Below are 22,609 nucleotides of genomic sequence, written 5' to 3'. Positions count from 1 at the left end.
TAAAGTGCTGAAGGAAAAAAACCTTTTACCCTATGATAATACCAGATCCATCCTACAAGAAATGTTAAAGGGAGTACTTCAATCAGAAAGAAAAAGACATTAATGAGCAATAAATAATCACCTGAAGGTACAAAACTTACTGTTAATAGTAAGTATAATAGTAACCACAGAATATTATAACACTGTAACTGTGGTATGTAATACTCTTATCCTAAGTAAAAGACTGAACAACAGGGCTGGGCATGGTGGCTCATGCCTGCAATCCCAGCACTTTGGGAGGCTGAGGTGGGTGGATCACCTGAGGTCAGGAGTTCGAGACCAGCCTGGCCAAACTGGTAAAATCCCATCTCTTCTAAAAATACAAAAATTAGCTGAGCATGGGGGCGGCTGCCTGTAATCCCAGCTACTCGGGAGGCTGAGGCAGGAGAATCACTTGAACCTGGGAGGTGGAGGTTGCAGTGAGCCGAGATTGCACCATTGCACTCCAGCCTGGGCGACAGAGCAACACTCTGTCTCAAAAAAAAAAAAAAAAAAAAAAAAAAGAAGACTGAACAATAAACCAATCAAAAGTAATAACTACAACTTTTCAAGACATAGTACAATAAAATATAAATAGAAATAACAAAAAGTTAAAGAGCAGGGGGGTAAAGTTAAGGTGACTTTTTTTTTTGTTACTTAGTTTTTATTTCATAATCATAAACTTAACTCTGCAATCCAGCTAGGCATGGGAGAGAACAAGGAAAACATGGAACCCAAAGGGAACTGCAGCGAGAGCACAAAGATTCTAGGATACTGCGAGCAAATGGGGTGGAGGGTGCTCTCCTGAGCTACAGAAGGAATGGTCTGGTGGTTAAGATAAAACACAAGTCAAACTTATTCGAGTTGTCCACAGTCAGCAGTGGTGATCTTCTTGCTGGTCTTGCCATTCCTGGACCCAAAGCGCTCCATGGCCTCCACAATATTCATGCCTTCTTTCACTTTGCCAAAGACCACATGCTTGCCATCCAACCACTCAGTCTTGGCAGTGCAGATGAAAAACTGGGAACCATTTGTGTTGGGTCCAGCATTTGCCATGGACAAGATGCCGGGACCTGTATGCTTTAGGATGAAGTTCTCATCTTCAAATTTTCCCCATAGATGGACTTGCCACTAGTGCCATTATGGCGTGTGAAGTCACCACACTGACACATAAACCCTGGAATAATTCTGTGAAAGCAGGAACCCTTATAACCAAATCCTTTCTCTCCAGCGCTCAGAGCACAAAAATTTTCTGCTGTCTTTGGAACCTTGTCTGCAAACAGCTCGAAGGAGACGCGGCCCAAGGGCTCGCCGTCGATGGCAATGTCGAAGAACACGGTAGGGTTGACCATGGCTAGTAGTACAGGACTTTCCTCGGCGGCAGCGTCTGCAAAGCCGGTGACTTTTTATTAGCTTTCTTTTTGCTTATTTATGCAAATAGTGTTAAGTTGTTATCAGTTTAAAATAATGAGTGCGTGTGTGTGTGTGCTTTTTTTTTTTTTTTTTTTTTTTTTTTTTAATAATGCAAGCCCTTGCATGGCAATCCAAATTTATTGAACTACTGATGCTAAGTTATGGAAAGTTGCACCACCTTAATTAGGGCTTTTAGTTTACATTTGGCCATTTCAAAGTAGTTGTAACATTAGGTTGATCTATTTAAATATTGTGGCTCTTTGTTGGATAGACATACAGCCTTTACATCCAAACATTAATGCATACAAGTCAACAAGGCATTGTTAGGTAAAACAACAACAGGTACTGCAAATTAGCCCTTGTGACCAATTACACATGATTAAAATTACTTCCCACATTCACGTCCACAGTACTCATCCACCATTTAACATGTCAACCAAAATGTTACACATGTGAAACAATCAATAACAGGCAAAAATACTAAACCTGTATATTTCATATTGCAAATACACTATGCATGAGCAAGCAAGGGATTCACAGTGAGAATCCATAGCTGCAGAAGCCTGAAAGATTTAGAAAAATTGTTAAACCATTAAAAAATTGTTTGAAAATATCCACTTCTTGTTGTAGACTCTTACTGTACACACAGCTATAAACATTTTTCCTATGTAAACAAAAAAGGAAAAATATAATAAGAGATTTGAAAAGTCTGAACATTTCTTTCCCAACAGATATTAAAGGCAACATCTTCAAATTAAGATATTATACTGAAAGGACTATCATATTTTAAAGACAAGATCACTGCTTCATAGTTTCTCTTTAAAAAATTAAAAAACTATATAGCTGTGTTAATCAAAATGCATATTTTGTACAATGATAATGATCTTGAATTTTTTTAAAAAAAGTATGATAAGCTACAAGTATCAACAAAACAAAGGTATCTAGAGCAGTCTGTATAGGATCTCTTTGGACTTTCTTTTATTATGCTAAAATAGTGGTGGTTTTAGAATTTGCATTATTGTACTCTCCAATACAAAGCATGGGGCATGTTCAAGTATACAGTACACCATTTTCATACATGTACAACATTGGTGGATGAAGAATGTCTCTTAGCAGTAATACTGGATGTAGCTTCTGGTTTTACCAGCTGCATAGTCTACAACTATTAGATGAGTAAAAATCTCTCTTGTGCTACTGGAAAGTTATTAGAATGTGCAAACTGATATGGCATCTTTCATCTGTCTCTTAAAGGGTACCACCACAAGAGAGTCCACTTAAGATGTTGGTAGGTTTAACAAAGTTGGAATTGCTCAGGCACTGTTGAATTGGGCAACATTCTTCAGACCTGGCTCAGAGCTACAGTGCATTTAGTATATTAAAGCAGTTGACATGATGACTTTTTGCAAGCCTTCCCAGGCACTGGAGGTTTTCTGTTAATTGTCACACTAGGTCATAAAAGTTTCATTACCTTATTTTTGAGATGGGTTTCACTCTTTTTGCCCAGGCTGGAAAACAATGGCATGATCTCAGCTTGCTGCAACCTCCACCTCCTGGGTTCAAGCGATTCTCCTGCCTTAGCCTCTCGAGTAGCTGGGATTAGAGGCATGTGCCACCACGCCTGGCTAATTTTGTGTTTTCAGTAGAAACAGGGTTTCATCATGTTGGCCTGGCTGGTCTCAAACTCCTGCCCTCAGGTGATCCACCTGCCTCGGCCTCCCAGAATGCTGAGATTACAGGCATGAGCCACCATGCCTGGCCTTATTAAGATTTATTTTTTATTTTGCCAAAGATTCTAAGAATGCACAGTTGTTCCACTGTCTTGCTAGATTTTGACCTTGTTCCTTCCCTACAACTCTTTTATTTTCCAAGTCACTCCTATTACTAACCATCATTGGGACAATATCAGTGTCTTTAACTTGAATAATCTGTTCTCTCAGATCTTGTAAATCATAAAATGTGAACTGTGCTGGGATGGTATAAGCTAATACAAAGCCTTTTCCATTTTTATGTACAAACGCTTTATTGTTGTAAATTGTTCTGTTCCTGCAGTATCCAATATTTCAAGCATACAGAGTTGTGCATCTGTTTCAACTTGCTTTCTGTAATATCTTTTATTGTAGGATCATGTTTTTCAACAAAAGTTCTTTGTACAAATTGTACAGTCAAAGCAGAATTTCCAACACCTCCTGAGCCAAGAATGACTAATTTATACTCAAGCATGATACAAATTTTTTAAAACCTAGTACCTCTCATGCTGTCACCAGGTCTCTGCAGTCAGTGTTGCTCTGTGCTTTCTCTGAGTTGCTACTGCTGGTGCTATGGGGGTCTTGCCTCTGCCACTGCCACTCTGGCTGGTTTATATGCCTGGATAATGAGTTTTAAAATAGTATTTGCAAGCGTCATGGTAACCTCACATTGAAATCATATCACCAGAGAAAATCATCTTCAGTAGAGGAAGACAAGAATGAAAGAAAGAAGGAAGGCCAAAACACAATAAGAAAACAACAAAATGACAGGTGTAAGTCCTTACTTGTCCATAATAACCTTAAATGTCAACGGGCTAAACTCTCCAATCAAAAGACATATACTGGCTAATGGATGAAAACAAAAAACAAAAAACAAAAAACAAAAAAACCACAAAAACCAAAAAACCCGTTGATCTTCTGCCTGTAAGAAACACACTTCACCTATAAAGATACACAGAGATGGAAAATAAAGCGTTGTAAAAAAAATATTCCATGCCAAGAGCAGGAATATACTTATATCAGACAAAATAGAATTCAAGACAAAAGCAATAAGAAGAAAAGTAGGTCACTATATAAAGATAAAGGGGGTCAACTCAGCAAGAGGATACAACAATTTTAAATATATATATGCACCCAACACTGGAGCACCCACATATATAAAACAAATATTATTAGAGCTAAGGAGAGAGACAGACTCTAATACAATAATAGCTGGAGACTTCCACACCCCACTTTCTGCATTGGACAGATCATTCAGACGGAAAACCAACATAGAAACATCAGACTTAATCTGCAATATAGACCAAATGGATCTAATTTACAGAACATTTCATCCAAGGGCTGCAGAATACACCTTTTTTTTTTTTTTTTTTTTTTTTTTGAGAGGGAGTCTTGCTGGGTCGCTCAGGCTGCAGTGCAGTGGCGTGATCTCGGCTCACTGCAACGTCCGCCTCCTGGGTTGATGCCATTCTCCTGCCTCAGCCTCCCGAGTAGCTGGGACAACAGGCACCCACCACCACACTAGGCTAATTTTTTTGTATTTTTAGTAGAGACGGGGTTTCACCATGTTAACCAGGATGCTCTCGATCTCCTGACCTCATGATCCACCTGCATCGGCCTCCCAAAGTGCTGGGATTACAGGCCTGAGCCACCACGCCCAGCCCAGAATACACATTGTTTTCCTCAGCACATGAATCATTCTTAAGGATAGGCCAGATGTTAGGTCAAAAAACTAATCTTAAAACATTAAAATATTGAAATAATATCAAGCACCTTTTCTGACCAAAATAAAATAAAACTAGAAATTAATAACAAGAGAAATTTTGGAAACTATTCAAACACATAGAATTTAAACAATATGCTCCTGAATGATCAGTGAGCCAATGAAGAAATTAAGAAGGAAATTGAAAAATTTCTTGAAACACATGATAATGAAAACACAATATACCAAAACCTATGGGATACAGCAAAAGATGTACTAAGAGAGATTTTTATAGTTCTAAGTGCCTACATCAAAAAAAAAAAAAAAAAAAAAGGAAAAACGTCAAATGAACAATCTAATGATGCATTTTAAAGAACTAGAAAAGCAAGAGCAAGCCAAAGCCAGAATTAGTAGTAGAAAGGAAATAATAAAGATCAGAGCAGAAAAAAACGGAAAAAACAGGAAAATCAATGAAACAAGTTTTTTTTTGAAAAGTTAAACAAAATTGTCAAACCTTTAGCCAGTTTAAGAAAAAAAGAAAGAAGATCAAAATAAATAAAATCAGAATGAAAAAAGAGACATCACAACTGATATCTGCAGGTTTTCCAAGGATCATTAGTGGCTACTACGAGCAACTACATGCTCATAAATGGAAACATATAGAAGCAATGGACAAGTTCCTAGATACATATAACCTGCCAAGATTGAACCAGGAAGAAATCCAAAACCTGAGCAGACCAATAACAAGTAATGAGATTGAAGCTGTAATAAAAGTCTCCCAGTAAAGACAAGCCTGAGACTTAATAGCTTCACTGCTGAATTCTAGCAAACATTTAAAGAAAAACTAATACCAATCCTACTCAACTTATTCTGAAAAACAGAGCAGGAGGGAATACCTCCAAACTCATTCCATGAGGTCAGTATTTCCCTGATACAAAAACCAGGTAAAGACACACCAAAAAAGAAAACTACAGGCCAATCTTTGATGAATACTGATGCAAAATTCTGCAACCAAATACTAGCAAAATGAATTCAACAATACTTTAGAAAGATCATTCATCATGACCAAGTGGGATTTATCCCTGGTATGGAAGGATGATTCAACATATACAAATCAATCAGTATGCTACATCATATCAAAAGAATGAAGGATAAAAAGCACATGATCATTTTAATTGATGCTGAAAAAGATTTGGTAAAATTCAACATCCCAGGCCGGGCGCGGTGGCTCAAGCCTGTAATCCCAGCACTTTGGGAGGCCGAGGTGGGCGGTTCATGAGGTCAGGAGATCCAGACCATTCTGGCTAACACGGTGAAACTCCGTCTCTACTAAAAAATACAAAAAACTAGCCGGGCAAGGTGGCGGGCGCCTGTAGTCCCAGCTACTCGGGAGGCTGAGGCAGAATGGCGTAAACCCGGGAGGTGGAGCTTGCAGTGAGCAGAGATCGCACCACTGCACTCCAGCCTGGGCCACAGAGTGAGACTCGAGACTGTCTCAAAAAAAAAAAAAAAAAAAAAAAATTCAACATCCTTTTATGATAAAAACCATTAAAAAACTGGGGATAGAAGGAACATACCTCAACATAATAAAAGCCATATATAACCTACCTACAACTAGTATTATACTGAATGGGGAAAAACTGAAAGCCTTTTCTCTATGGTCTGGAACATGACAAAGATGCCCACTTCACCACTGTTATTCCATACAGTACTGGACATCCCCCCTAGAGCAGTTGGACAAGAGAAAGATATTAAGGGCATCCAAATTGGAAAGGAGGAAGTCAAATTATCCTTGTTCGCAGATGACATATCTTACATTTTGAGAAACCTGAAGACTCCACAAGAAAAGTAGTAGAACTGATAAACAAATTTAGTAAAGTTTCAGGATACAAAACTAACATATAAAAATCAGTAGTAGCATTTCTATATGTCAAGAGTGAATAATCTGAAAAAGAAATCAAGAAAGTAATTCCATTTACAATAGCTACAGATAAAATTAAGTATCTAGGAATTAACCAAAGAAGTGAAAGATCTCTATAATGAAAACTATAAAACACTGATTAAAGACATTGATTAGGACACACAAAAAATGGAAAAGCATTCCATGTTCGTTAATTGGAAAAGTCAGTATTGTTAAAATGTCCATACTCCCCAAAGCAATCTACAGATTCAATGCAAACCCTATCAAAATACCAATGACATTCTTAACAGAAATAGAAAAAACTGTCCTAAGATTTATATTGAACCACAAGAGACCAAGAATAGCTAAAGCTATCCTAAGCAAAAGAACAAAATGGGAGGAATTACATTACCTGACTTCAAATTATACTACAGAGCTATAGTAACCAAAACAGCATGGTACTGGCATAAAAATAGACACATAGACCAATGAAACAGACTAGGGAACCCAGAAACAAATCCACACACCTACAGTAAACTCATTTTTGACAAAGATGCCAAGAACATACACTGGGGAGAAGACAGTCTCTTCAATAAATGTGTGGGGAAAACTGGATATCCATACACAAAGGAACAAAACTAGACCCCTATCTCTCTCCTTATACAAAATTCAAATCAAAATGGACTAAAGACTTAAATCTAAGACCTCAAACCGTGAAACTACTACAAAAAACATTGGGGAAATCTCCAGAACATTGGTTGGGGCAAAAATTTCTTGAGCAGTACCCAACAAGCACAGGCAACCAAAGCAAAAATGGACAGATGAGATCACATCAAGTTAAAAATCTTCTGTACAGCAAAGGATACAATTAACAAAGTAAAGAGAAAATCCACAGAATGGGAGAAAATATTTGCAAACTACCCATCAGACAAGGGATTAATAACCAGAATAAATAAGGACATCAACCAACTCTATAGGAAAAAATCTAATGATCCAATCAAAGGATAGGCAAAAGATTTGAATAGACATTTCTCAAAAGAAGACATACGAATGACAAACAGGCATATGAAAAGCGTTTAACATCATTAATCATCAGAAAATGCAAATCAAAACTACAATGGGATATCATCTTACCCAGTTAAAGTGGCTTATATCCAAAAGACGGGCTATAACAAATGCTGGTGGTGATGTGGAGAAAAGGAAACCCTTGTACATTTTTGATGAGAATGTAAATTAATACAACCACTATGGAGAACAGTTTGGAGGTTCCTCAAAAAACTAAAAATTAAGCTACCGTATGATCTAGCAATTCTACTGCTGGGTATATGCCTAAAAGAAAGAAAATCAGTATATCAAATAAATACCTGCATGCCAATGTTTATTGCAGCACTGTTTACAATAGCTAAGATTTGGAAGCAACCTAAGTGTGCATCAATAGATGAATGGATAAAGAAAATGTAGTACATATACACAACGGAGAACTACTCAGCCATATTCAGTCATTTCCAACAACATGGATGGAACTGCAGATTATTACGTTAAGTGAATTGAGCTAGGCACCGAAAGGCAAACATTGCATGTTTTCACTTTTTTGTGGGATCTAAAAATCAAAACAATTGAATTCATGGACAAAGAGAGTATAAGGATGGTTGCCAGAGCTGGGAAGGGTAGTGGTGGGTGGAGTGGGGAATGGGAGATGGGGACAGTTAACGGGTACAAAAAATGCAGAAAGAGTAAATAAGACCTACTATTTGATAGCACAACGGGTGACTATAGACAATAATCACTGTACATATTAAAATGACTTAGAGCATACTTGGATTGTTTGCAACTCAGTGGATAAATGCTTGAGGGGATGGACACCCCATTCTTCATGATGTGCTCATTTCACATCGCACATGGATGTTTCAGAACATCTCCTGTGCCCCATAAATACATGCACCTACTATGTACCCATCAAAATTAAAACAAACAAAAATCCAATAAAAAAGACGTTCAGCTCAAAACAAAATCTCATGCATGTGTTACTCATAATGAGAACCTTATATCATTAAGAAAAGTTTAAGTTACATTTAGTATAATTTATTTAAGCAAACAAGGAGGTTGGCCTGGTGTACCGTGGTGACTCACGCCTGTAATCGCAGTACTTTGGGAGGCAGAGGTGGGCGGATCACGAGATGAAGAGATAGATACCATTCTGGCCAACATGGTGAAACCTCGTCTCTACTAAAAATACAAAACTTAGCTTGACGTGGTGGTGTGTGCCTGGTAGTCCCAGCTACTTGGAGGCTGAGGCAGGAGAATTGCTTGAACCTGGGAGGCAGGGGTTGCAGTGAGCCGTGATCAGCCACTGCACTCTAGCCTGGGCGACAGAGGGAGACTCAGAAAGAAAGAGAGAAAGAAAGAGAGAAAGAGAGAGAGAAAAAGAGAAAGAAGAAAGAAGAAAGGAAGGAAGGAAGGAAGGAAGCAAGGAAGGAAGGAAGGAAGGAAGGAAAAGAAAGAAAGAAAGAGAAAGAAAGAAAGAAATCTTGTACAATGTTTCCTTCTCAAGGCAGACACTTGAACATATCTTAGGTTTCTGGTAACTAGTTTCAGCTTTCTCAATAGACCTGATAAGGCAGTATTTTAGTTAATATGTAGTAAAGTTCTGAGAGTGCTCTAACAAACTTCCTTGTTTTTAACTCACTCCCAGGCTATTTTTCTATTAATTTCAGCTTTGTTTGCTCTTAAATTTAAAAATATGTATTTGGCTTCTGAGTTCTGTTTTCTCTTTCAGTTGCATTGCTTGATTTGGGTGCCTCTATTTTTTCAATAATTCTTTATTATAGTAGTGCTACTGTTTGCTAAAGCATACGTGGTCAAAACCCAATTCCCTGCAGAGCTGAAAAGAGCTCAGAGAAGTAACGTGGTGGACGACCCACTGAAATGTTCCAGTTTCAGACTATGGATGTGTCACACCCTTGCTGAAATACAATTCGTTTTCTTTGTTTAATTTCCACGTGAAGTGCTCTTCTAAGAACTAACCTTTAATCAGTGGGTGACTTTCTTTATGGGAGTAAAAGGAAGCTATTATGAAATAACTCTTATGGAACTGTTACAAGCTTTCAAGGATTCAAAGGTCTAAACTAAAAAGGCTAAATGTTATTTCAAAAGGCAAATATATCCTAATATAGCAAAACAAAACAAAATCCATCAGCTACTCCTCCAATTGAAGTGATGAAGCCCAAATAATTCATACAGCAAAATGGAGAAAATTAGAAGACCGGCCATCTAAAAATCTGCCATTGGTGGAGTGATGAAGAACATTTACTGTCTTATTCCGAAACTTGTCAATTTTGCAACTCTTGGCTGCCTATGGATTTCTGTGGTGCAGTGTACAGTTTTAAATAGCTGCCTAAAGTCGTGTGTAACTAATCTGGTAAGTCTGTAACTAATCTGGTAAGTCTCGCAATCTAATATTTGTCTTTGCAGGAACTGGAACATGTAGAATTCAGCTTGTTATAACTGATATAATTGTTTTCTCTTTATGAGCAGTTTTCTTATGAGAAGTGGTAGCAACAACGCAAGATAGATTAGTTTTTCTTAAATAAGTTAGCAGCACTTATAATTGCAGAAGATAAAGCAGGCTATTTTATTTCTTTAGGGTACCTGGTCATATATTTTTTGGGCTAGAGGATTGGGTAAAGGAAGTTTAAATGGAATCAATTTTGCCAATTTTATACACTTGAAAATTTCTATTTAAACTCATTTATTACAAAGTCATTAATAGTTGTCTTGAAACATGAAATAGGTTTGACCATAGGATAATGCCTGCTAATTCCAGCTGTGTAGGAAGCTGGATAAAAAAGGAAGCAGATACAGATGCCATGTAAAATAATATTATATTTTAAAGCAATACTTATTTGTACATTTCTTTATTTCTGTTTGTGCATTTGTAATTTTAGTTAGTGAGTTTTTTATATGGAAATTTATGCTTTCATTCTCATTTCTGGGTGTCATCCCTTCTCTAACTATTGTACCATCTCTTCAGTTGTAATTTAGTTGTGCTTGAAACAGTTACTGAATTAACTTTAAAAACCAAATACTCTATAGACAGAGAAATGCACTCTTCCTGTCTAAAGACAAATAATATATCATGATAGTTTACATATGCCCCTATCTACAGCCATACTTTTAAACATAATACAAGTACTAAATATAGTACTCATTATATTATGCTACAATGTTGGAGGTAGAATTCTGTGACAGATTAAAAAAGAAACTTGTGCTTATACACTTTTGATTTAAACTGTAGTTTAAAACACTACTTAGGCTTACCATGGTTAGTAGCATTTTAAAAAAAGTTTAGTATTTTATATAAATCTTTGCCAAAGACTTCATTGCTTTTAATACAGAATTGCATGCTCTGGTTTTTTATATTTGTAACCCAAACATAAAAATGGAAGAATGGAACTACTAAATATTTCAACTACTAAATGGAAAACTAAATATTTTCTTTTCTAAAAAAGATTTTAATTTTTTTCTAATTATAATAAGAATATACATTTTAAATAAAATATTTATAAGATAAAGAACTAGAGAAAAATAAAAAACATATAATTCCACCCCTAGTAACCTTTAGATTGAATTTTCTCTTAGTATTTTTCCTCATGTATATATGTGTACATATATATCTATAATTTACACACAGTTATGCATCCAGCTTTTTCATTACATTATATTGTGAGTTTTCCCCTAGACCCTAAAATGTTTTTAGAAACAGAATCTTTAATATCTTTAGAGTATTCCATTATATGAATGTACCACCATAATTTATTTGTTAATTTCTCTGCTACTGAAACTGATTTTAGTTGTTTCCAATATTGCAGTCTCCATTTTATTTTACTGTAGTTTTATTTATTCTTATCTTTTTGTGTGGGCTCCTTGCTTTCAGGGTTTGGCAGTAGGAATAGACAGTTTGTTCCTTTGTTGAGTTGCCTTCCGTTCACCACCTACAGAGAAAGGCACAGCTGATGTGTGGCAACAGCAAGAGAGACACGGTCTGCCAATTTGACCAGTGAAAGTACTACACGTTCCGACATAAGGCCTGGAGGGACAAAAGTGAAGTGAATGTACAATTGAATGTAACCATGGTTCACAGGAGAGGATATACAAAGTGCTCAAGTTTATTATATTTTCTGCGTCATTTTAAAAACATGGGCATTTACTCTGAAGGTCATCTATAATTTTTTGGGTGATTCTTGATATTGAGAAATGTTTTCTTACACACACACACACACACACACACACAGACACACACACACACAAAGAATGTCTTGTCTAAAAAAAAATGTTAAGAGTTGCAGGCCAAAATGCACAAAGCATAGTTCTATGCTTGAGCATTGGTATTTCACATTAATTTTAGCTTACGTTAACAGAGATCTACATGTACTAGTTGGAAGTATTAACTGAAAATTTTTTTTGAATTCTAGATGCCATGTGCTGCAGAAAACAACAAATAATTAATGCTCTTCAGAACACTAGTGTTGTGAGATCTTTTATGAGAAAAAAAAAGAATTCATGGTTGAATAATTTGTGGAAGTGTATTTTGCTATGCCCTCTTTTTGTAGATTCACAGGCCACAATAACATATTAAAGGCTTTGTTTAATCATAATTTTCCCATCTTCTTTAGCAACAAAACCCTTTTTTAATGTTTCCATAAGTTATTGGGGTAACAGGTGGTAATTGGTTACATGAGTAAATTCTTTAGTGGTGATCTGTGAGATTTTGGTGCACCCATCAGCCATGTATAGACTGCACCATGTTTGTAGTCTTTTATCCCTCACCCCGCTCCCACTCTTTCCCCTTAGTCCCCAAAGCCCATTGTATCATTCTTATGCCTTTGTGTTCTCATAGCTTAGCTCCCACTTATCAGTGAGAACATACGATGTTTGGTTTTCCATTCCTGAATTACATCACAACCCCCCTTTTCTTTTGAATTAACAAATCGCAACAACTGAGGAACTAACATTGAGAATGGCTCAGGAGTATCAATTCCATTCAATAAATTTCATTCAATATCAATTTATTGAATGGAATCCATTCAATACATTTTCCTAGGTATCTATGTATATTCAGCTCTGTGGTGGATGCAATTGGGAATACAAAAGAAGTAAATTATGTAATCAATACCCTAAAGTAAGTTATCAAATATTGAGGTATCAAGGTTTCTATCACTATAGACAGTTAAAGGCTATTACAAGCATGACATGTTTTTATAATATTAAAGGGTGATGACAATATATTTATTTCTGATTTGTATCTCAAGTTCCAAAGAAATAAACTGAAAATCAACTTAAAGACTAGTAGAAATAATAGGATTTGGAAGATTTTTAAAAAATTAATGTACAGACATGAAAACTTGTCTTGTATATCAATATATAACATTAAAACAAAATAATATAATAAGATCATAATTCTGACTTTTATAAGATATTCACAAATTAACATAGTTTTTATTCATACAGGAATAAACCTATGAGTAAAACAGAATACAACAAAAAAAACTATGTACATAAAGGAATGTAAAATATGATAAAGATGATAATTCAAACCAATGAGTTGCTATCCATTTAGAATAAAAAATTATTCTACATAACTGTATATTCTACATAACTGAATAAAAAATTATTCTACATATTCTACATAACTGCCAGATTCAAATAAATTTCAGGATATATTTTGTAAAAGGGCATGACTTTTGATTGAGTGCAATGGCTCATGCCTGTAATTCCAGCACTATGGGAGGCTGAGGCGGACAGATCCCTTCAGCCCAGGAGTTTGAGACCACCCTGGGCAACATGGTGAGACTCCCATCTCTACAACAAATACAAAAATTAGCTGGGCTTGGTGGCGTGCACCTGTAGTCCCAGCTATTCAGGAGGCTGAGGTGGGAGGATTGATTGAGCTGGGAGGTCGAGGCTGCAGTCAGCTGTGATCATACCACAGTGTTCCAGCCTGGGTGACTCTGTTTCTAAAAAACAAAAACAGAAAAGTTTACTTAAATACAAACAGAAACAAAACAAAGCAAGAGTTTACCTCATAAAAATATTAGAAGAAATTAGGGGTGACTGTTTCTGTAATCTTGAAGTGGAAATGCCTTAAAAAGCCTAATTAAAAAATTTAGACTCCCGGAAAAGAAATTATCAATAAATTTGACTACTTTCAAACTTAAACTGTTATGACAACAGAATACAATAACAGCAAAGCCAAAAAGTGGAAAAAAGTATTACACATGATATATAATGTTTTTAAAGAAAAAATCCCTGATACACATAAAAGCACGTAAGATGAATTTAGAATATAAACAGCCACTTCAAAAAAGAAGTATAAGTTTCCATCAACCAATGAGTGGCTAAAAAATGTGATATATACACACCATGGAATACTACTCAGCCATAAAAAGGAATGAAATAATGTCTTTGCAGCAACTTGGATGGAGCCGGAGGTCATTATTCTGTGGAGGCCATTATTAGGCCAGGAATAGAAAACCGAATACAACATATTCTCACTTATAAGTGGTAGCTAAGCTATGGGTACACAAAAGCATACAGACTGGTATAATGGACTTTGGAGACTCAGAAGAGGGAGGGAAGGAGAGGAGTGAGGGATGAAAAACTACATGTTGGGTACAATGTATACTACTTGGGTGACAGGTGCACTAAGATCTCAGACTTCACCACCATACAATTTATGTAACTTGTACTCCCAAAGGTATTGGACATACATACATACATATATATAATAAATGGCTGAAAAGCATGTGATAGATATGCAACCTCACAGCAACCACAGAATTGCAGAATAAAAGCAAATTATCAATTTTTCTTCTATCAAATTAGCAAAGATAAAAACATTTATAGTTGGAAAAAGTATGAGTAAACTGCCATTTTCATGAATTGTTGTTTGGATGTAAATGGATAAATTTCTAGAAAAGAATGGGTTATTAAATGTCAAAATTGAAAGAGAAAATATACCTCTAATCTTATACATCAAATTTTTCTGAGGATATTATTGCATAACTAACCAAAGATATGTATGCAAAAGGCTGTTAATAGCAAGTTGGGACATAACACTACTAATACATTTCTAAGTGCCTGCACTGCACTGTAATAATTAATGCATTTAATTGAATCTTCACAGAAGCTTATGAGTTAAGTATTATCCTACTTATGTCCTGGATGCGAACACTAAGTTTAGATGGCACAGGTAACTTTCAGAATATCACACTGGGAGCAAATATCATGTGAAATTAAAATACAGATCATTCTGCTCTGTTCCATTTATTAGGGCAGGAAGTACAGAATGAAATTAGTTCTGGCTAAGGTGGGCAGAATAGGAAAGCTTATCTCAAGAAGTAGGTATTAGGTTAAGAAAGCTTGAGATCTGGAACTGAATTTGACTCTTGGAAGCAGATAATTGGAGCAGTTGGAGCTAAGGTAAACCAGCGGGGATCCTAATGTTCAAAATGAAAAATGTGATTTGGTGGAGATTATGGAAGGCATCTGGTTAAGAGCACAGGTTCTGGAGTCAATCACTCTGCCCCCTTCAAATCCTAATCCAGGTAATTTACTAAACTTCCCTGTGCCTCAGCTGTAAAATGAGGTTAATTATGGCACCTACCTTATAGGGTTGCTGAGATGATTCAATCAGATTTAGTGTAAAACACCTGTAAGAGTGCCTGGACCACAGCAATACTTCAATAAATGTTAGCTATTGTAATTGTGAGGAGAAGAATGGGGAATGAGTGGAGATTAAGGAAGAGTGTTGACAAAATCTGCCTTATCAGAAACTCTTAGACCTGACCGTGGAGGTTACCTTGCGCAAGACCACTTGATGGTCATTTCACTTAGCCCGTTAAATTTCCTCCTGAGAAGAGCCATCGGAAGGACTCACTACTGCTACAATGTGACTATGATCATCAAGAAATATCTCTGCTCTCCTACTGTTTAAAATGGAAGACAAAAACTACCCAGCATCCACCCTTTTGCTTTTATGAGCTAACATGCATTTCTGAAGGGATAGGAAAAGATTCAATTTTGAACTCATTGTCTCTCACCTGATTTTTATTTGTGATTCAACCACCTTTTGAACAAAATCATGAAAACAAAGTACTATTAAGCACTTGGTTGCAAAATTCATCAACAGATAGAATTCTTAGTATCTAAATGTTTATTATCTAAAAACAAAAGCAAATAATCATCCTTCTTCTTTTCCTACAAATATGACCAGTTAGGGAATGGAGTTTGAAGGAATCCTCACTCATGCTTCAAATTAAAGAAAAAAATAGGCAACATTTGTTCTTTGGTTCTTGAGTCTGGTTACTTTTCAAGTCAACCCACACATTATTAAACCATCGGATAATGTTTCCAAGGGACTTCTGAAGCATCCTTATGTGGGAAACCACTTGGAATTAGTGGATTTACTCCTTTAGCATATCAGTATTTATTGAACACCTATTTCTATCAGGCAGTGTTCTAGCTGCTGAGGATGGAGTGAAGAGCCAAATGGATGGAAAGGAGGAGCATGCTCAGTGAGCTCGGTGAGCTCAGTGACAGAATGCAGCTCTCTTCTCTCTGCCAAGCATGGAACACTATGTGGGTACTTATCTGATTATGTGATGGCCCAGTATTGCCATCCTTTATAAACTGTCTTGTTTATGAAGGACTCTATTCAAATTATGACCAGAGAGATAATGAGCAATTTATAGATCTTTGTCCTTAGTTCCCATTTCTTTTATTTTCCTCCAGTATAAAAAAGTTCTTAAAATTTGTATGTGAGCAATAAAAGAGTAATCTTATGTTTTATTTATACCAATTTGCATTTTCTCTCTGCCCTTAATTTTAAAAAGGAAAAGTCTGAACACAATTCATCACTAACCTAGGAGTCCTTTGACTAGATTAACTGACCAGTGCCGCAGGATTATTTAATTCTGCGTGAGACTCTCTCTCTATAGCCACACTCTTACTCCCACCTTTTTGGTTCCTGCAAAGTTCTTAGACATTGTATCTATAATTTGCGTTATATCTATAATTTGTCTGGTAGTGATGAATTTAATGCCTTTAAGACATTTGGCTCCTTACTTTACGTTACAAAATGCTGAGGAGAACGTTATTTCAGGAAGCTTTTTAAAAAGGTGTGTTAGTTACACGGAACCCAGTACTGATAGCTGGTGTTTACTACCTCCTTCTTCGTTTCAGGGCCAGCAGCTTGACCTTGGCACACCACATAATCTGAGTGAACCAGTAAGTAATTTCTTCAATTGTCAAGAATTTTACAATGTTTGTGTTGATAATGAAGAGACGATGATCAAGTTTTATCACAGTAAGAATTGCTAAGTAAAATCTCATTTATCCTTGCTGGAAGAAGACCAATTGAAAATAATGAGAAGTCCGAATTTATATAAAAATGAAGTGTGTTGAAGTGGAAACAGCACAGGACCAATCCAAGTGCATGATTTTGTCTCTATATAACTGTGTGGCTTTGGACTAATTACTTAATTTTTCTGAGATTTAGTTTTATTATGTGTTATTTGAGATCATCTCTAATATTTCTTCTAACAGTTACATTGTATGGTTTTATTACTGTTCTGCACATGTATTCATTTGTTTACCAAGTGTTTAGTGACTTAAGGTATAAGTATGCACAAGGCACTGTGCCAGGAACTAGAAATTTAACAATGAAAAAAAATAGGGCCTCTGTTTAAAAGGACTCTCAACCTTTTTGAGATACATACTTGAAACCAGAGAGATAGACATATGCATAAAATTAGGGCCAGGCAGCATCATCAGAACCAGAATTGTGGTGTGGGTGAGGAGTGAAGGGAGAATACACAAGAGTAAAAGGCACCTCACTTGCCTGCAAAGCCTTCAAACTAAAACTAGAAAGAGGAAGCGTTTTCCAGATGGACTAGATGGGAAAAGGCATATTGATCAGAGAAGGCCCTTTGTGTCAAGAAAGCCCTTTGTGTCACAAAGGTGTGAAGTAGCCTAAGTTGTTAAGGAAACTGAGTATTTCAGCTTGCTTGGAAAACGGGGTACATGTATAGAGGGTAGGGAGGTGGAAGACCAATTGCCAAGTTACATGGAGCCAGATCATGAAGGGCTTTGTCTGCTATGCTTGCTAAGTTGGTCTTAACTCACAAGGTGATGGAGAGACATATAGAATTTTAGGTAAGAGAAGAGTGTGGCCCGGTTTTTTTTTTTTTTTAAAGTCACTCCAAATGTGGGAACAAGAGGGGTCCCCCCCTAAGGTTTTTGGCAAGTGGTAAATGGCAAAGCAGAAAATTGAGGCAGTGAGGGATGAACCCAGATGGATTTTAGTTAATGACCAGAGAAGTCAATAGGACTTGGTGATGGGTTTTCCGTGAGAGGGGAGAGTGGGGTGAGAGAAGAAGACACCCTGGTTCCTGGCTTGGACAACTCAGGAGAATGTAGCATGTTAATGGGAAACACAGGAGAAAGAGCAAATTTAAAGGTCGAAAGTGAGGAATTGAATTCCACATGATGAATTTGAAGTGCTTGTAGGAACTTAAATGGAGACATCTAATGAACCAGTGGATATCTGGGTCTGGGGCTCAGGAAGGAGCCTCAGCTGCAGTTAGAAGTTTGGGGGATATCAACATCGAGATCACTTGAAGCTGAGGTAGGGGATGAACTCGCTCCAGGAGAACTAGAAGAGTGAGGGGAGAAAAAGCTGAGGATAGAACACAAACACCAAAGGGGTGGAGAGAGGCAAAAAGAGATGGCAAAGGAGGCTGAGCAGGAAGAAAAAGGAATCCAGGTGCCACCATGGCCTGTGGAAGGAATGGTCAAGACAGGCACAGCTGAATCAAGTAAGGTAAGAAAAAATGTGTCAAATCTGTCCAATAGCAGGTCAGGGCAACTCAGGGTTTTCAGGGCAGCTATGGGGTGAAAGCTGCTAGTAGGCAGCTTACTCCCCAAACTGTCTACCTATTTAGGTTTTGACATGCCACCATCTGGTTGAATCTCCAGTTTTGAGTTTTGCTTGATATGTGAGGACACCTTAGGGACCCAGGATATACTCAATGCCACATTGTCCTGGGCTTTACCTTTGACAGCTACCCAGTGTACAGTGTCTTCCTTGAAGGTTGGCTGTTCTCTGGCTTCTAGGCCTGCCCATGCCAGGCTTAACTCCACTCAGCAACTCTGCTGCTCTGCAGTGAGCCACAAGCCTTGTTCTACCTGTAGATATGACAGCTCTGTTTGGAATCCCAAAATTCCAGATCCTTTGGAGGCCTCAGGTTTCTTGGTAGATTTCTATTTCTAAAACACAGGGTGATGCTTTTTGTTACTACATTGTACTTTCAGGTAACAAGAAAAAGTCACATTTCTTCAATCACTCACCATTGTCTGTTATTGTCTCTTGCAGTGCATCCAAGGATGTCACTTTTGGAACTCTGTAGATCAGAAAAACTGTGCTTTAAAGTGTGTAAGTATTAATTAGATTTCTATTTTGATACTGGTGTTTCTTTCAAGAGGAAAGTTGTGTAAGAGAATTCCCATTTGCATTTCCATTGGCTTTCAACTAGTTTGCTTGACCCCAAGACAAAGCAAAACAAAACAAAACAAAACTGAAAAACCGATAGCCTAGATAATACACAGTAATGGAAAAGAGATTGAGATTAACATTTTTAATGCAACTAGAGGTCATGGAAGGTTATTGCAAATCACAGAACCCAGGAATGCTCAATTGCTCCAAAACTATAAATGTCTTGTAGTGGAATGTTCGGTATTTGTTAAATTTCCTAGGCCTATGCTTCTCAAATTTTAATGTGCAATTATCTGGGATCTTATTAAAATGCTGATTCTGATTCAGTAGGTCTTGGGTGGGCCCTGAGATGCTGCGCTTGTAACAAGCTCCCAAGTGTTGAAATGCTGGTGGTTCCCAGACCACATTTTGGACACCAGGGTCGTAGGTTATGTTCAAAGTTTCTATGTAGAAAATATGGTAGGTATCTAATTCAGGGCCACAAACACCTGGTTTATTCCACTTTATGTAGGAAATACATCCCCAGATACTTTATTTTTCATTTTATTATGTAGCCTGGCTTTTGCCACTCAGTGTGTAATTTAAGGCACTTAACCCCTTGGTACTTTACATTCCTTATCCATTTTAGGATAATAAGAGAATCTTTCTCCTAAAGATAGAGCCTGTCATGCTGTAACTACTCTGATCACATGATTAAGAATTTTGCCTTTTAAAAGTGGGTTCCCTTATTTAGGTTGTTCACGTCAGGGTTGTTAAATCAATAAGAATTGTGGTAATGCTGGGGAATCCTAATGCTGTTTTCTATTAATGAGTTAAATTATAACATGAGATTTAAATAATGCTTTAACCTCTTTTTATATGCATAGTTTTTAGAGCATATTCATAGTTTTTCTTATATAGTGTGTCCTTGCAAACTTCTATTATAGCAATTACTTATGCCCACTCTCACATTTGTGACTGAGTGCCTCACAGAATGGAAGTTACCACAAGGTACAGCATATGTTAGCTGGACGTAGTAGCTATTAAATATTTCTCAGAAATTGCAACTCAGACAAATAATTTGTCTATTGTGTGTTTATATCTTTTATCCCAACATGTAAGCTCTGTTGGGGCAGGATGCTCTCCGTCTTTTTTAGATTGTTATCTCACTGAATATAGTGCGGGGCATATAGCAGCTGCTCAGTCAACATTTGCTGAAGGAATGAATGGAAAGCACCATTTGTTGCTGGGAAACAATCCAGGAGGCCGTGTGGCTGCTGCAGGGGCCAGCACAGGCAGAGGAATCTGCAGTCCTTTGCTAGCAAGAGCTATTGGTGGTTTCATTTCCTGTTCTGTTTACCTTTGGCATTTGCAAATACTCTTTCACTCTCTAACTTGGTCCACCACGGATTACCTCAGCCTGCTGAGATTTTTCTGGTGGACATCATATTCTCCCGTTTTTCCAGTGATGCAAACAGCTTAATTTTTAGAGCTGTTTATACAGTGTCCTGCCTAGACAGGAGGTCCTGCTCTGGGCTCCTTTGTTTTTGTTGGCTTTTTGGTTGTTTATCAATGGTGGGGCAATAAATTAATTTGAAATGAATGTACAGCTCAGTGTCATTAAAATTATTTACAACTTTCGAGATTTTAAGTAGTCTTTTTTGTTTTTCTATGCAGAATGATACTTATGCCACCATTTGTGAGGTGAGTTGGCAATCACTAAAAAGATGTCATTAAGCCACATGTCTTTATCTCTGGTCTCTAAAAAGTTTTTAAAACAGGAGTGAAGAAACCTAAGTTATTCTCAGTGCACTGAGACATTCTTCCTGATAGTGTTATTATTCTGAGTATACGAATGACTGTAAAATTCAGTTTTGGCACAAATATTTACTGTTTTATGTGTCTATGTGCATGTATATAATATATATGTTCCTATGTTCATATACACACATTCACTATATATATATATGTATATTACTGTAATGTGGTTTGGGAGGTTATAATCCCTGGGCTCTGGGCAGAGTTGGAGTTGGGGTAATGGAGGGGAGAGAAGGAAGAGGCACATTCAGAGATATCTCTGCTGACTCCATTTTCTTCCCCACAATGTATAGTGCTCTACCTTTAAATATAGGACATGAAAAGAGAATGCTTTAATTGCAACTCTTTCTTTCTTTCTTTCTTTCTTTCTATCTTTCTTTCTTTCTTTCTTTCTTTCTTTCTTTCTTTCTTTCTTTCTTTCTTTCTTTCTTTCTTTCTCTTTCTTTCTTTCTCTCTCTTTTTCTTTTCTTTTCTCCTTCCTTCCTTCCTTCCTTCCTTCCTTCCTTCCTTCCTTCCTTTCTTTCTTTCTTTCTTTCTTTCTTTCTTTCTTTCTTTCTTTCTTTCTTTCTTTCTTTCTCTCTCTCTCTCTCTCTCTCTCTCTCTCTCTTTCTTTCTTTCTTTCTTTCTTTCTTTCTTTCTTTCTTTCTTTCTTTCTTTCTCTCTTGCTCTATTGCTTTCTTTCTTGCTTTCTTGCTTTCTCCCACTCTTTCTCCCTCCTCTCTCTCTCTCTTTCTTTCTTCCCACAGTCTCACACTGTCACCCAGAGTGGAGTGCAGTGGTACATTCTTGGCTCACTGCAACCTCTGCCTCCCTGGTTTAAGTTATTCTCCTGCCTCAGCCTTCCGAGTAGCTGGGGCTACAGGCACGCGCCACCATGACTGGCTAACTTTGTATTTTTAGTAGAGATGGGGTTTCACCACGTTAGCCAGGCTGGTCTCAAACTCCTGATTTCAAGTGATCCACCTGCCTCAGCCTCCCAAAGTGCTGGGATTACAGGCATGAGCCCCCAAGCTTGGCCGCAATTTTCTTTCTTATGCAACAAAATCCTTTGCCAACATTTTGCAACACAGCTTCTCCCCACCCCTTCTCCCAATGGTAAGCGATGTCTCACATTGCCCTGCCCAGGTGTACTTACGGTCCTCTAAGCAACCTCTGCTGCACTTGATTTTCTCTCTTTCAAAGAGACCTTGACGTTTTGATGTTTCCTACTTAGTCTTCAGCTGAGCTTATCTGTCCTGTATTTCATCCCTTCAAAATAAGGTTATTTGACAATAGGTGATATGAAGAAGCTACATTATTTATGAGTTTAAAACCTGTGTTCGCTGGGTATGGTGGTGTGCACCTGTAGTCCCAGCTATTTGGGAGGCTGAAGTAGGAGGGTTGCTGGAGGTCAGGAGCCTGAGAGCATCCTGGGAAACATAGCACGACTGTTCCCTAAAGAAAAAAACTTTAAAACCTATGTTGTATTCTTTTTAAATATCCTT

The 22,609-nt window shown here is 37.2% G+C and overlaps 1 protein-coding gene and 2 pseudogenes across 2 annotated transcripts in view; 1 reads left to right on the top strand and 2 right to left on the bottom strand.

Annotated features, from left to right (window-relative positions):
• Window positions 1-660: 660 nt before the first annotated feature.
• On the bottom strand, window positions 661-1,414 carry LOC100427035 (peptidyl-prolyl cis-trans isomerase A pseudogene; annotated as a pseudogene). Its single transcript, XR_001444541.3, has one exon. The product of XR_001444541.3 is annotated as a peptidyl-prolyl cis-trans isomerase A pseudogene (transcript).
• A 1,392-nt stretch (window positions 1,415-2,806) lies between these two features.
• Window positions 2,807-3,651, bottom strand: LOC100427133 (ras-related protein Rap-1b-like; annotated as a pseudogene).
• A 5,423-nt stretch (window positions 3,652-9,074) lies between these two features.
• ROS1 (ROS proto-oncogene 1, receptor tyrosine kinase) overlaps window positions 9,075-22,609 on the top strand; it is a 144,274-nt gene continuing 130,739 nt past the window's right edge. Inside the window, exons 1-4 of the mRNA XM_078001181.1 lie at window positions 9,075-10,196; window positions 17,018-17,062; window positions 19,209-19,268; window positions 20,985-21,011. Of these exons, the coding sequence (XP_077857307.1) occupies window positions 10,074-10,196; window positions 17,018-17,062; window positions 19,209-19,268; window positions 20,985-21,011 (255 nt within the window). The 5' untranslated portion in view covers window positions 9,075-10,073. The remainder of the gene's footprint in view (window positions 10,197-17,017; window positions 17,063-19,208; window positions 19,269-20,984; window positions 21,012-22,609) is intronic.

The sequence above is a fragment of the Macaca mulatta genome, chromosome 4 (genome assembly GCF_049350105.2).
Source record: "Macaca mulatta isolate MMU2019108-1 chromosome 4, T2T-MMU8v2.0, whole genome shotgun sequence".
Classification (NCBI taxonomy): domain Eukaryota; kingdom Metazoa; phylum Chordata; class Mammalia; order Primates; family Cercopithecidae; genus Macaca; species Macaca mulatta.
This window is presented reverse-complemented; position numbering and strand designations above follow the sequence as displayed.